Raw genomic sequence first — 13,876 nt, 5'->3', positions numbered from 1 at the left:
GATAAGTGCTGCTTCCTTTTTTTCCCCTGTTTTTATTTCCATCATGGTCTTCTCCCTACATTTGCCTTTCTCCTCTGGCTTTTAAATCCGGAAAATTGAACTTTTATTTCTCTTTGGTTAGTTTGATAAATTAACATACTTAATCACCTCTGTAGTGTTACAATTAACTTAATTCAGTGAACTCTATATCTTCCATATCTTAGAGTTGAATGAGACCACATCTTATTTGTGAATCTCGTCTAAAAAATAGTGATTTTTCTCATTTCCTCTGAAAATCTCTGTAAGAAGAGTAGAACTTGCTATCTGACGAGATGGCCTATTCCAAATTTGTTTCGTAAGCTTTCTCATACTGAGCAGAAATCTGCCTCTGCCCAAATTTAACTAGTCTTGTCTTCTGGAGCCATTCATGTCATATTCTTTCAGTTTTCATGACTGTTTCCAGTTTTCATCAACACTCTTGCTTGCTTTCCTGGATACTCTCCAGTTTGTCAAAGCCTGACTTGATACTTTTGGCGGACACTGCGGGGGTGGTGAGCCACGCAGCATGTGGGGTCTTAGTTCCCTGGCCAAGGAATCGAACCCATGCCCCCCCTGCAGTAGAAGCCCGGAGTCTTAACCACTGGACTGCCAGGGAAGTCCCTATTTTTAAAGGAACAATATACTCCAGGTTTGGTTTCCTCAGCACAGCGTAGAACTGAATCATCATCCTTCATTTTGATTTCTAATTAATATCTTGGAATCATATTCTCCTTCTTAGTAGGCATATCGTCCTGCTGGGGCAGAGAAAACGTAGAATAATGTTGTAGAACAGGTCAGATTGCCTAGTTGGAGTTGTACCGTCACAACTTAGCTGTGGTTTTCGAGCTTGGCGCCATTTGTTGTCTTCTATGAGATGGCGATAATTGTAGTTTGTACCTCATAGGTAAGGTTGTGGAAGGATCAAATTAATCCATGTAAAGTGATTAAGTATCAAGAATGGCATGTTTATTATTGAAAATGATGTTTTTATTATTTTTCTCAGTTGTCTATTGCTGCCTAACCGATCAAAACTAAAACAGTGATTTATTCTGTTTTGTAACTCTTTGGCTTGTCTGGATTCTTTTGGACAGTTTTTCACATGGTGTTGGCTGTGGTCACTCATTACTGTTTTCAGCTGGGGCTTAAATATCCAAATGGCTTCACTAAACATGTTTCATGACTGGGGCTGACTTGACCTTTCTCTCCAGCAAGATAGATTTTTTTTTTTTTTTTGGCTTCTGTGGTGGCGCAGCGGTTGAGAATCTGCCTGCTAATGCAGGGGACATGGGTTTGAGCCCTGATCTGGGAGGATCCCACATGCCGCGGAGCAACTAGGCCCATGAGCCACAACTTCTGAGCCTGCGCGTCTGGAACCTGTGCTCCGCAACAAGAGAGGACCGCGCACCGCGATGAAGAGTGGCCCCCGCTTGCCACAGCTAGAGAAAGCCCTCGCACAGAAACGAAGACCCAACACAGCAAAAATAAAATAAAATAAATTAATTTAAGAAAAAAAGAAAGAAAAAAAAAACCTGAAAAAAAATTTTTAAAAGATAGTTTTTTTTTTTTTTTTTTTTTTAAATGCTGGCTTAGGGCTCCAAGAGGGCAAAAGGGGAAGTTGCTAGTCCTCTTAAGGGTTAGGCCTAGAACTGGAACAGGAGTCATTTTCACCACATTCTGTTGGTTAAAGCAAGAGAACAAAGTTAACTGGGACTCAGGAGAAAGGAAATGAATTCCACCTCTTGACAGGAGGAGTGGCATACATGAACAGGGATGGTAGGGGAATTGGTGGAGGATATTCTGTTCTTTCATAGTTAGCTTTTTGAACCAAATTTAATCTTTAATCCAGTCTATCTTGCTTTTTAAATTTTAATGGTTCTTACCTTTATGTCATCAGAAGATTTTAAAAGTTTGTCATTTATCCCTTTCTCAACTCTTTTATTTTAAAAATTCCTCATCCCTTTCTCAACTTCTTTTATTTTTAACAGCTTTATTGAAGTATAATTGACATACAAAGAACTGCACATATTCATTTAATGGGTACAATGTGATGAGTTTGCTTTTTCAACTTCTTGTAGTCAGCATTTTACCAGAAACATTCGCCACTGTTGATCCTTCGTCCTTTTAGTCTTATCATTAGGCCAATAAACAGCCTGACTACTGGTATCTTGCCTTCTTGTTACTTGTAGGTTCTGGTTAATAGCTTTAAAGTAGTTTTTGCCATTGTTACTGTGTAAATCAGATGTTATGGCTAAATTCAGCTTGAGGGAAGAGGTGCTTAATTGCTAATTTAAAAATTCTCAGTGTGGGTTACCCAAATGTAAAACAACAGTTTTTAGAGATATAGAAGTTATTACTCATAAAAGATGAGTTTCAATTTCTTATGACATTTATTGACACCTTGCCTAAATAACTTCTGCAAGTTTTTGGACGTATACTTTAAAGTTTTACATTTTAAGTGATTCACCCTTAACTAACTGCACATGTTTGTGGCCCTCATCTTTACATATATACAGTGGGTTAGATAAAAGTCATTGAAAAGTGAGGGACATGACGAGGCGTGTTATTCTGTTTCGGTTGTCTTCCCTGCTAGACATTTTATCCTCAGACTTAGAGACTGTCTTGCTCACTATTCTCAGTGCCTAGCCCAGTCCATTTAAGTATTGAAGAATAAATGAATGTAAAAAATATGTTGAAGCAGTAAAATACGAAATAGAAATGCCTAGGTAGAGAATTGATTTCATGGTTAGGCTTTTACTTGTTGTCAGTTCTTTCATTTGAAAATATTCTTTGTCAATCTTAAATATATATAAATGAGCCAGAGAGCAGTTCACAATCGAATTGTACATGGAACCTTCTTAAGATTTATATATATATTTCCCGCTATTTAATTTGAAGTGATTTGTGAATTCTGGTTAATCTCAATACACTTTTTCCTTAGTTGGACTTCATAGTCTAACTTTTAGCCTAGCCAGTCAAAAGTGGAATTTGTCCCTCCAAGTGTGGAGTGCCACAGGTTAAACCTAGACTTCTGAATCCAAAGCCATTATGCTATACCGTCTCCCATAGTGGAATGAATAATGCATTTTGTATTAAGATATAAAACTTGAAAAAGCCTGGTCATTTGTTTCTTAAGTTAAAAAAAAAACCACTTACTATACTAAATGGAGCTATCTTTTGCTGTTTAGGCAGATCCGCAGATCCCCACAGAGCAGCTGTAGTGTTCACAGAGTGTTCATGCCTCAAAGAGGTTGATGGTGTTTAAAGGACAAAATGACGGGAGTTTGAATTTTGCCAAGTCTTAGGTTATAGGCATTCCTTCTTCGGAGGAAGCAGTGGTCTTCCAAGCCCAGAGGGTTCCTTTATTTCTAGTTTGGTTGAGATTTCACACTAGAAGCTGCCTGCCTCACAGTTTAAATGAATCAATGAATGAATGAATTCCAAAACACTTTTGCAGCTGAGAGATCTTTGAATATGGAAGTCTGGGTGTGGTGTAGTAAGAATTTTGTTATCCTAACCAAAGGGATCTTCTAATTTCAGGCCAACGGTTTCAAATATCAGTTAATAATCACAGGAAACATTATTTCAGGTTGAATTCTCTCATCTCCAACCCTTTCCTGTAATGCATTGCAACCTGCTCCTACTGCCAACTTGGAACTACCCATTTCATCTGAGTATCTGTTGCTTAAGTTGCAGAAAGGGGGAGAAGCCGGGTTAAAGCTTACTCTCCCACTCACCATTTGGAACATAATGAGGTAGACATACAAAGTTAGAGTTATTATTTAAAAGCATTTTTCAGCCTGTTTGGCATATAAGTAGGTGCTATATAAACTACTGGGTTACTACCAGAAGAATAGAAACCAAGAATTAGATACCCTTTTTCCTTGTAAAAATTGAGACTTGTTTGGGGCTAAGCCCAGTTGAAAATTGACTTTCACCTTGATTCCTAGAGTGTATTTAGTAGGAAGAAGTGGAGTGTTTAAAAAAATTTTTTTTGCCTAATTCTACTACTGGAATATTATCTTTCTCCCCCTTAAAAAAAAAAAGAACAACTACTAGTTTATTGTGTCTTATCTCCCTAATACAGTGAAATCAAGTTTTTCTTTAAATCCATTGTAGAATATAATTATTAGCATGTTAGGATTTACTTAGCTTAGATTGTTATAGTTTTGAACAGAATTACGTAGAATGAAGTTTAACCCGTTTGGGGTGATCGGTAAATATGTATCTTATTAGCTGAAAATCACTTTAATGAAACTAAAGGTTTACTCTTCAGATCTTTAATTCTCATACTCCTACCAGTGTCTTAATTTAGTTAGGAAAAATAAAACTTTGAACAGCTTTTTACCTGTTGTGAGTTATTACTTTAATTGTAGTCTTATAAATGACGTTTTGTTCTTTTGTTCTGTTTCCTCTGTCATGGACTCTGGTAGTGTCTATTATACTATCGGTTTCTGCTTAAGTCATATATTCCTCCAGAGTACCAAAAAGTTAATCTCTTACGTTCTTTGCATTCTAGTGTCATGACTACCTTGAAAATGAAAAGTTTGCCATTTTGTTAAATAATATAGTAATAAAACATAATAACAGATATAATATTATGAGCTATCATGCTTTCACATTCATTGAAACATGCAGTCTTTATCAGCATGTAAATTGATAGCACTGTGGGGGAGATGCCAATATTCAAATTATCATCCTTAAATAATAAGCTGAACACTAATTTCAAATTTTAAGTATTGCTGTCCAAAGCATTCTGCTCTTAAACCACAAATTTACGAGCCTACAGCATTCAAAAATTGTATTATTGGCAATGACTGGGTATTAAAGTTTTATAACTTAGGCTATAGTATGCTCTTAAAAAATGCAGATTCTTTCAGTTTTGTAAGTATTTTAGTCTTATTATGACTGTTTCTTTTCTTCCCAAGTCTCTTTTGGAAAAGTTCTTGATCCCCAATGCTTCACAAGCAGAGAGCAAAGTCTTCTATTTGAAAATGAAAGGAGACTACTACCGCTATTTGGCTGAGGTTGCTGCTGGTGATGACAAGAAAGGTATGCTGCCTCAGCCTGTGCTGGACACTTAGAAAATGACACAGTACGGAAGGAGTCCCTTCTGGAGTGTAGAGAATTGTTTTGTTGTTTCTTAATTGCTCAGAGCACTAAATGAAAAGTAATAATGGACTTTGCGCTCTCTCGCTCTCTTTTCTTCCTTCCCTCCCCTCCCTTCTTCCCTCCCCCCGTCCTTCCTTCAACTAAACAGTTGACCCTTGAGGAACACAGATTTAAGCTGCACAGGTCCATTTACACAGAGGTTTTTTCTGTAAATACTACAGTACTGCATGATCCAAGGTTGGACATGAAGGGCCGCCTACAAAATTATACTCAGATTTTCGACTGCATGAAGAGTTGGCATCCCTAAACCCCTTGTTGTTCAAGGGTCAACTATATATCTCCTGCTGAATAATTGGTATTCTGAAATGTATGCTTGCTAACAAGCCAATTTTATGTATAGGAATGTTTCCTCACAATTTTAATAGTGGTTATAGTATAACTGTAGAGCAGTACAAACTAATTATTAAAAATAATACTGAGATGGTTAGAGTTATTTTGTCTTGACATTGATCAATGGCTAGTGTAATTTTCCAAGAGAAGCTTTTCTTTTTTTGTCTTTTCATTTCAATTGAGGAGCCTTAATCAGTTAAGGTTGCTATAGCTTAATATTTCAGAGTTTATAATTGGATAGTAAAGGTTTGGTTTGAGGGGTGAAGGTGAAGTGCAAACTTTTATCGATACATTTTGGTGCATTTTATTATCCAGGGATTGTGGATCAATCACAGCAAGCATACCAAGAAGCTTTTGAAATCAGCAAAAAGGAAATGCAGCCAACACATCCTATCAGATTGGGTCTGGCCCTTAACTTCTCCGTGTTCTATTATGAGATTCTGAACTCCCCTGAGAAAGCCTGCTCTCTTGCAAAAACGGTATGTATTTTTTACCTGTTATGTGGAAATTTAGTAATCATTATTATTGGAGCATTGAAATGTATTTTTTTTTATCACAGGCATTTGATGAAGCCATTGCTGAACTTGATACATTAAGTGAAGAGTCATACAAAGACAGCACACTAATAATGCAGTTACTGAGAGACAACTTGACAGTAAGTACATACCAGCATCATGGGCGGTTAACATGGTGAAGAGATTATAGTCATACCTCTGTTTTATTATGCTCCGCAGATACTTCGAGTTTTACACATTGAAGGTTTGTTACAACCCTGTGTTGAGCAAGTCTGTGGGTGCTGTTTTTCTCAAAAGCATTTGCTCATTTCATGTCTCTTGAGTTCCCATTTTGGTAATTTGCAGTGTTTTGAACCCTACACCAGCAAAAATTTCAACTGCTGAAGGCTCAGTTGATGATTAGCATTTTTTAGCAATAAAGTATTTTTTAACAAGGTATGTACATTGGTTTTTTTAAAGACATAATGCTGTTGCATACTTAATAGACTCCAGTATGGTGCAAACATAACTTTGTATGCACTGGAAACAAAAAGTTCGTGTGACTCAGTTTATTTTTATATTCGCTTTTTTTGGTCTTTTTTTTAATGTAAGATCCTATCTGCTTTTAAAACTCTGAAGAAAACCATCTTACAGAAACTGAAATATTAGACTAAGGACTAAAAATATATCTTTTCATTAGTTACATATACCCATTGTTAAAATTCTGGTTTTTAAAATGACTTTGTAATTCATGGTTTTGAACTTTCAATTACATAAGCCGTTTTATTTTTCATTTCAATATAGTTGATTCTTTTCTTTCCATTTTAGTCACAGAAGAGTTTTGCCTTTAGTATCAAAAGCATACTTAAGTTCTCTCTTTTTTTAAAATAATTTTTATTTATTTATTTGGTTGTTCTGGGTCTTAGTTGCAGCAGGCGGGCTCCTTAGTTGTGGCTCTCAAACTCTTAGTTGTGGCATGCATGTGGGATCTAGTTCCTTGACTAGGGATCGAACCTGGGTGCCCTGCATTGGGAGCACGGAGTCTTAACCACTGCGTCACCAGGGAAGTCCCTTAAGTTCTCTTATTTATTTATTTATTTTTGGCTGCGTTGGGTCTTCGTTGCTGTGCGCGAGCTTTCTCTAGTTGCAGCAAGTGGGGCTGCTCTTAGTTGCGGTGCGCAGGCTTCTCATTGCGGTGGCTTCTCTTGTTGCGGAGCATGGGCTCTAGGTACTCGGGCTTCAGTAGTTGCAACACGTGGGCTCAGTAGTTGTGGCTCGCGGGCTCTAGAGCGCAGGCTCAGTAGTTGCGGTGCATGGGCTTAGTTGCTCCGAGGCATATGGGATGTTCCCGGACCAGGGATTGAACCCGTGTCCCCTCCATTGGCAGGAGGATTCTCAACCACTGCGCCACCAGGGAAGCCCTTTCTTCATATTTAAATTCCATTAAAAACGGTGACCATAAAGTTGCTTCTATATTTATGTAGCTATGGTAGGGCATTAATAACTTTAGTTACAAAATTTCAGATACTCTACAGAGTCCAAGTGGACATCTATTTTGCCTAGTCTCTTAGTAAAAAAAAAAAAAAAAATGACTTACTGTGGCAGGTCATGATCGTCCTTGGTATACTGCAGACTAAAAAAAAAACCACAATGCCAGTACCACACTGAAAAAATATATAGTTAATTCCTTAATAATATTAAATTTCTAGCATTCAATTTCCAGTTGTCTTTTTGTGTTTCTTTGTATTGTCTTTTTTTTTTTTCTTCCAACAGTTTTTTATTTACATTGGGATCCAAATAGTCAATATATTGCAGTTGGTTGATATGTCTCTTTGGTCCCATAGGTTTTCACATTCTTCTCCTTCACATGAATATTAAATTTGAAGTTTTGAGGCTTGGGTGAAAAAAGTATCAAGTATCTTCTGTGTGCCAGATAAAGAGCTAGGAATGACGATTATAGTTTAGTGCTACTGGTTTTTATTAGCTTTCGGGCATTTGTTTTGGGGACTGTACATCATCATTGTATACATTTAACTTTTCTCAGCTTTATTTTATCTAGCCCATTGCCAATTTTCTGAACCAGTTATATTCTCAGCAGTTTTTTGAACGTCATTATGTACTTGTTTATTATTAAACACTGAAAATTATTTTAGAAAGTATAATTGGAGGCTACCTATACACTCTGGAGATTATTTTAGTCAAGAGGATAAGGTATAGAGTTCCTTAAAGAATGAATCTTTTTATGTATATCAAATGAAAGAAGCACTTCAGTTTGTTAGCTAATTTTAATATTAAGAATTTTTCAAATTTTTCTGGTTTGAAATGATGAGATAGTTCTAAAAGGTAGAACTTGAGACCTAGTCACTACTGAGTTGTGTTATCACTTTTTGAGAAGGCCTGATCTGAAATATATACTTGCAGCTGAATCTTGGTATCAGTATAGCATGAAGAGCGTATTACAACAGCTGAGTAAGAAGAAAACCAAGGTTCTGATTCTGATTCTGTCACTATTTACTATGTGCCTTCTCTGAGCTCTTGTCATATTGCCTGTTATCATTATAGGTTGATTGGATCGCTTATCTGTCAAGTAAAGAAATTTTGTCAAAACTATCTAGTATCTGAGTCTGGATCTGGTTGACCAGTATTGTCAACACATAACCCTAGGAAGAGAAATATAAATATCCTTCATCAAAGTTTTAATGTTTATATGGAAAAAGCAGGATCCATGAAAGAACTGGAAAGAGATGATAAAAAAATAATTCCATCTTGTCTTACAAGACCACCAGTTTAATAGAAGCTTACAGACTTCTAGAGGTCATTCAGATAACTGTATGATGTTCAAAGAAGTCTCCTTTCCAGGCCAGTAACATATTTGGTTAATAAATAAATAAAACTAATGGGTGATTTGGGGGATAGAAAAATATTGAGCTTTTCCCCCCTTCATTCTGCAGTGTATAAGCAATATAAAAGTTAAGGTATCTTGAAACAATCCTTTTATAATTTCCTCTAAAAATCATTATAGGGTGCTAAGACTTGTAAAAAAAATATTTGAAACAGCTGAGATAATTTTGAAATCATCTTTTTAAACTGCTGAAAAACTGTAACATTAATCTAAAAATTAATAGACACCATAGGCCTACTGCTATGGGACAGTTCAGGTTTCACCTCTTCGAAGATTTGGTTCTGACCACACTGTTTTGTGTCCATCTATTTATTTTGAATCAGACAAATTCACAAAGGTAGTTTTTGTGTTTTTTTTGTATACTAAAAATGTTAGTTAAATTTGTATTTTAGTTCTGACTTGGTCCTGACTCTTGAATTTCATAGAGTGTGGTATTCTCTTTAGAGTGGCAGTCTAAAGTCTACCAGGGGAAAGTAGTCAGCCTGAGCTCCTTGAGCATGGGGACTGAATTTGATGATTCTGGTTTAGTTGCACTAAACTTATACATCCGTCTCTCACTGGGGCTATTTGGGACAATCTACTATTCTGATAGCTATTGATATTTAGAACTGTAGCGTTTCTATGATTTCTTCTACTTTTTCTTCACCTATGAATAACCAAGAATTTCCTGTATCTGACTTTGTTATTTGAAGACAACTCTGCTGTGTACTTACTATGCTTACAGAATGATTAGGGAGGAAATAAATGTATTATATTGATGTCTTTTATATCTTTTTAAAAAATTTATTGTATTGAAGTATAGTTGATTTCCAATGTTGTGTTAATTTCTGCTATAGAGCAAAGGGATTCAGTTATACACATATACATTCTTCTTCATATTATTTTCCATTGTGGTTTATCACAGGATATTGAATATAATTCCCTGAAGGCATTTTACATCTTGAAGCTATCTTAAATGCTGCAATTTTTTAAAGAAAGCCTTCCAACAAAAACTGCTTAGATTTTGGTACTTTGGCATATATATTAAGGTTTTTTTAAAACTGAAATATACTAAAATTTCTCTCTCTCCCTCCCTCCCTCCCTGCCCCCCCCCCCCCTTTTAACTAGTTGTGGACATCGGATACCCAAGGAGACGAAGCTGAAGCAGGAGAAGGAGGGGAAAATTAAAAGGCCTTCCAACTTTTGTCTGCCTCATTCTAAAATTTACACAGTAGACCATTTGTCATCCATGCTGTCCCACAAATAGTTTTTTGTTTACGATTTATGACAGGTTTATGTTACTTCTATTTGAATTTCTATATTTCCCATGTGGTTTTTATGTTTAATATTAGGGGAGTAGAGCCAGTTAACATTTAGGGAGTTATCTGTTTTCATCTTGAGGTGGCCAATATGGGAATGTGGAATTTTTATACAAGTTATAAATGTTTGGCATAGTACTTTTGGTACATTGTGGCTTCACAAGGGCCAGTGTTAAAACTGCTTCCATGTCTAAGCAAAGAAAACTGCCTCGTATTGGTTTGTCCTGGTGGGGAATAAAAGGGATAATTGGTTCCAGTCACAGGTGTAGCTGTGGGTACTTTAAGGTTTGGAGCACTTATCAGGCTATAGTAGAAATAGATATCCCATGGATATTACATGTTAAACCATGTGTTATCTGTGGAATACTCAAGTCTCAATGTGCACACCATTGACTACAGCTACAGAAGCGTTCCTTTAGTTGTGACTCAATTTACTCTGGATAAGGGCAGAAACGGTTCACATTCCATTATTTGTAAAGTTAACTGCTGTTTGCTTTCATTATTTTTGCTACACTCATTTTATTTGTATTTAAGTGTTTTAGGCAACCTAAGAACAAATGTACAAGTAAAGATGCAGTAAAATGAATTGCTTGATATCCATTACTTCATGTATATCAAGCGCAGCAGTAAAACAAAAAACCCATGTATTTAACATTTTTTAGGTTTTTTTTGCTTTTGTGGGTTTTTTTTGTTTTGTTTTGTTTTTGTTTTGTTTTTTGGGTTTTTTTTTTTTTTTTTGATACTTGCCTAACATGCATGTGCTGTAAAAATAGTTAACAGGGAAATAACTTGAGATGATGGCTAGCTTTGTTTAATGTCTTATGAGATTTTCATGAACAATCCAAGCATAATTGTTAAGAACATGTGTATTAAGTTCATGTAAGTGGAATAAAAGTTTTATGAATGGACTTTTCAACTACTTTCTCTACAGCTTTTCATGTAAATTAGTCTTTTGGTTCTGAAACTTCTCTAAAGAAAATTGTACATTTTTGGAAATTTATTCCTTATTCCCTCTTGGCAGCTAATGGGCTTTTACTAAGTTTGAATACAAAGTTTATCATAACAACAAAATACTACTAAGATAACTACTACTGTTCCCAACCATGTCCCTACTTCCTCATCCCCCTGAAAAAAAATTTTTTTTTTTTTTTTTCAGAGACAGGGGGATTGAATGAAAAAAAAAGTAATGTGTTCCATTTAAAATTTTGGTATATGGCATTTTCTAACTTAGGAAGCCGCAATGTTCTTGGCCCATCATGACATTGGGTAGCATTAACTGTAAGTTTCGTGCTTCGAAATCACTTTTGTTTTTAAGAATTTCTTGATACTCTTATAGCCTGCCTTCAATTTTGATCTTTTATTCTTTCTATTTGTCAGGTGCACAGGATTACCTTTTTTAAGCCTTGTGTCTTGTCACCAACCGTTCCTACTTGGTGGCCATGTTCTTGGGGAAAAGGCCGCATGATCTTTCTGGCTCCACTCAATGCCTAAGGATACCCTGCTTCCTTTGCTTGCATCCCACAAACTATTTCCCTCATCCTATACACTGCAGCAAATCTCTCCCTAGTTGATGAGATTGTGTTTATCTCCCTGTAAACCCTACCTATCCTGAATGGTCTGTCATTGTCTTTGCCTTTAAAATCCTTCCTCTTCCTCTCTTTGAATAATGATGGGGCTAAGTTATACCCAAAGCTCACCCTACAAGCTATTTCCTCAGTACCTTGCAGAAAACACCAAACAAAAATACCATTTTAAAAGAGGTGTATTTTTTTTTTTTCTTTTAGAATGTAAGCTCCTCGAGAGCAGGGACAATGTTTTCTGTATGTTCTATTGTGCCTAGTACACTGTAAATGCTCAATAAATACTGATGATGGGAGGCAGTGAGTCTTGATGATAAGGGTGAGAACTGAAAATCCCGAATACTGTTTTGTTGCTTGTTTTATTATGACCTCAGATTAAATTGGGAAATATCAGCCCTTTGGGACAATTGTCCCAAATGTTACATTCAAATAAAAGTGCAATGGAGGCCTTGGGGTCTTTCTTTAAAGGAGAAAAAGATCTCTTATGCATTTGGGACAACATCATAATGCATCTTCACACACAGCTCTTTTCTTTTTCTGTTGATTTTTCCTGACCCCCGGGCCAAGGACATGAAATAATCATTTTATAGCTACGGAGAATGAAGTAAGACTGAGGAGATGGGTTTTATTCAAGTAAATTATAAATAAAATCTAAAGCTTGTCTCATTTGCCTATTTATGTGCCTCAGTCTTATCTACTAGTTTGATTCTGAAATAAATTGTGATAATACTTCATTAATATTAGGTGTTAATAGGTTTCTACATAGTAGTGCCCAGTAGATAAAGGAAGATTTCAACCTGAGATTTTTTTGCCTTGAGATTTGAATAATAAATTTTTTATAACATTTCTTAAATTGCCCCAAATTCAGGCTTCATGTCTGTTTCTGTCAACAGTTTCAGGAATTTGGAGACTCCAGCAATGTAATGTATTTGGTGTGTGTGTGTAGTATTGGAGTTGTTAAATGTATTATGTCCACTTCAGAGTTGTGCCTTGAGAGTGGGCAGGAGTGTGATCAGTTAAAAGGATGGATTTTGCTGCCACTTTGGCTTATGGTCTTGGCTTTTCCAGTTAATAGCTGTTAGTTTTTTGTGTGATGAAGATAGAAATTGGTGTGGGGAAGCAAAAGAATTAAAAGAATGTAATGTCAAGTGGCTTAGTAACTATAGGAGCTCAGTTCTTTTCCTGTCTTCCCTAAAAATAGTCACCAATCCTGCCATGGCCCAGTACATATTTTAAAACTAGTTAAAGCCAATTTGTGATCTGCAATCTTAGATTATTTGAGGTCAGGTCTCAACTTGATTGAATAATTTGGGAACTCTAACAATGGTGAGATGTTTAAAAATCTTTAGTAGGCTCTGAATGTAGATCTAAGAATTTGACCCTTTTCAGCGGTGGTGGCATCATTTAAATGGTTTCTCTCTCCATTAGGAAAGAATGGCAGTGTATTTGGATTCAAATACATCATAGTCACTGCATGAGAGCCTGCAGTGTGTGAGGAACTTTAACTGGTGCTAAGAGATACACACCTTCCTATGGGAAAAGGTGAAGGAATCATTAAATTAATTGCTTTATTATACTTTGTTATACACCATATAGGAAATTACAGTGGTGGAATTGAAATATCTACAGTCTTAAGGTGGTGGCTTAGACGGGGCCCTTGGAAAATGGCTGGACTTGGATACTTTTCTGAAAATTGCATCTGTAAATACTTTTCTGTTATTTTTAGTGTGACCTATAGCAGTCACAATCTCGATTAATTCTAGTTCCTTTTAATAGACTGGAGACCTAAACATAAGATACTGCTGGGTCTTTGTAGGATTTTTGTTTTTTTAGAAACTTTACAACAGGCCTCTAAGGAAACTGATACTCTTGGATAACAAAATGGTATTCAAGAACCCAACACAGTGGTAGATCTGCTTTAAAAGTCTGAAAACTAACCTTAAAAATGTTGCTTGTGTACATCCAAGTCTGGTTATGCTACTCACCTGGGTCCTTTGAAGCCTACTTTATGTATGACTGTCAACCCCCAAGTATTTCAAAACTTGATGGTAGACCAACTATTTGGAAGACATATGCTTCTGACCT

General features: G+C 36.1%; 1 protein-coding gene across 2 annotated transcripts in view; it reads left to right on the top strand.

The window, feature by feature from the left end:
• The window catches only part of YWHAZ (tyrosine 3-monooxygenase/tryptophan 5-monooxygenase activation protein zeta), a 30,925-nt gene extending 20,786 nt beyond the window's left edge, over nt 1–10,139 (top strand). For both annotated transcript variants that reach the window (XM_065895565.1, XM_065895566.1), the window contains exons 3-6: nt 4,944–5,067; nt 5,833–5,996; nt 6,077–6,172; nt 10,021–10,139. In XM_065895565.1, the coding sequence (XP_065751637.1) occupies nt 4,944–5,067; nt 5,833–5,996; nt 6,077–6,172; nt 10,021–10,080 (444 nt within the window). In that variant the 3' untranslated portion in view covers nt 10,081–10,139. The remainder of the gene's footprint in view (nt 1–4,943; nt 5,068–5,832; nt 5,997–6,076; nt 6,173–10,020) is intronic.
• The last annotated feature ends 3,737 nt before the right edge of the window (nt 10,140–13,876 follow it).

This window comes from Phocoena phocoena, chromosome 17 (genome assembly GCF_963924675.1).
Source record: "Phocoena phocoena chromosome 17, mPhoPho1.1, whole genome shotgun sequence".
NCBI classification, from domain to species: domain Eukaryota; kingdom Metazoa; phylum Chordata; class Mammalia; order Artiodactyla; family Phocoenidae; genus Phocoena; species Phocoena phocoena.
This window is presented reverse-complemented; position numbering and strand designations above follow the sequence as displayed.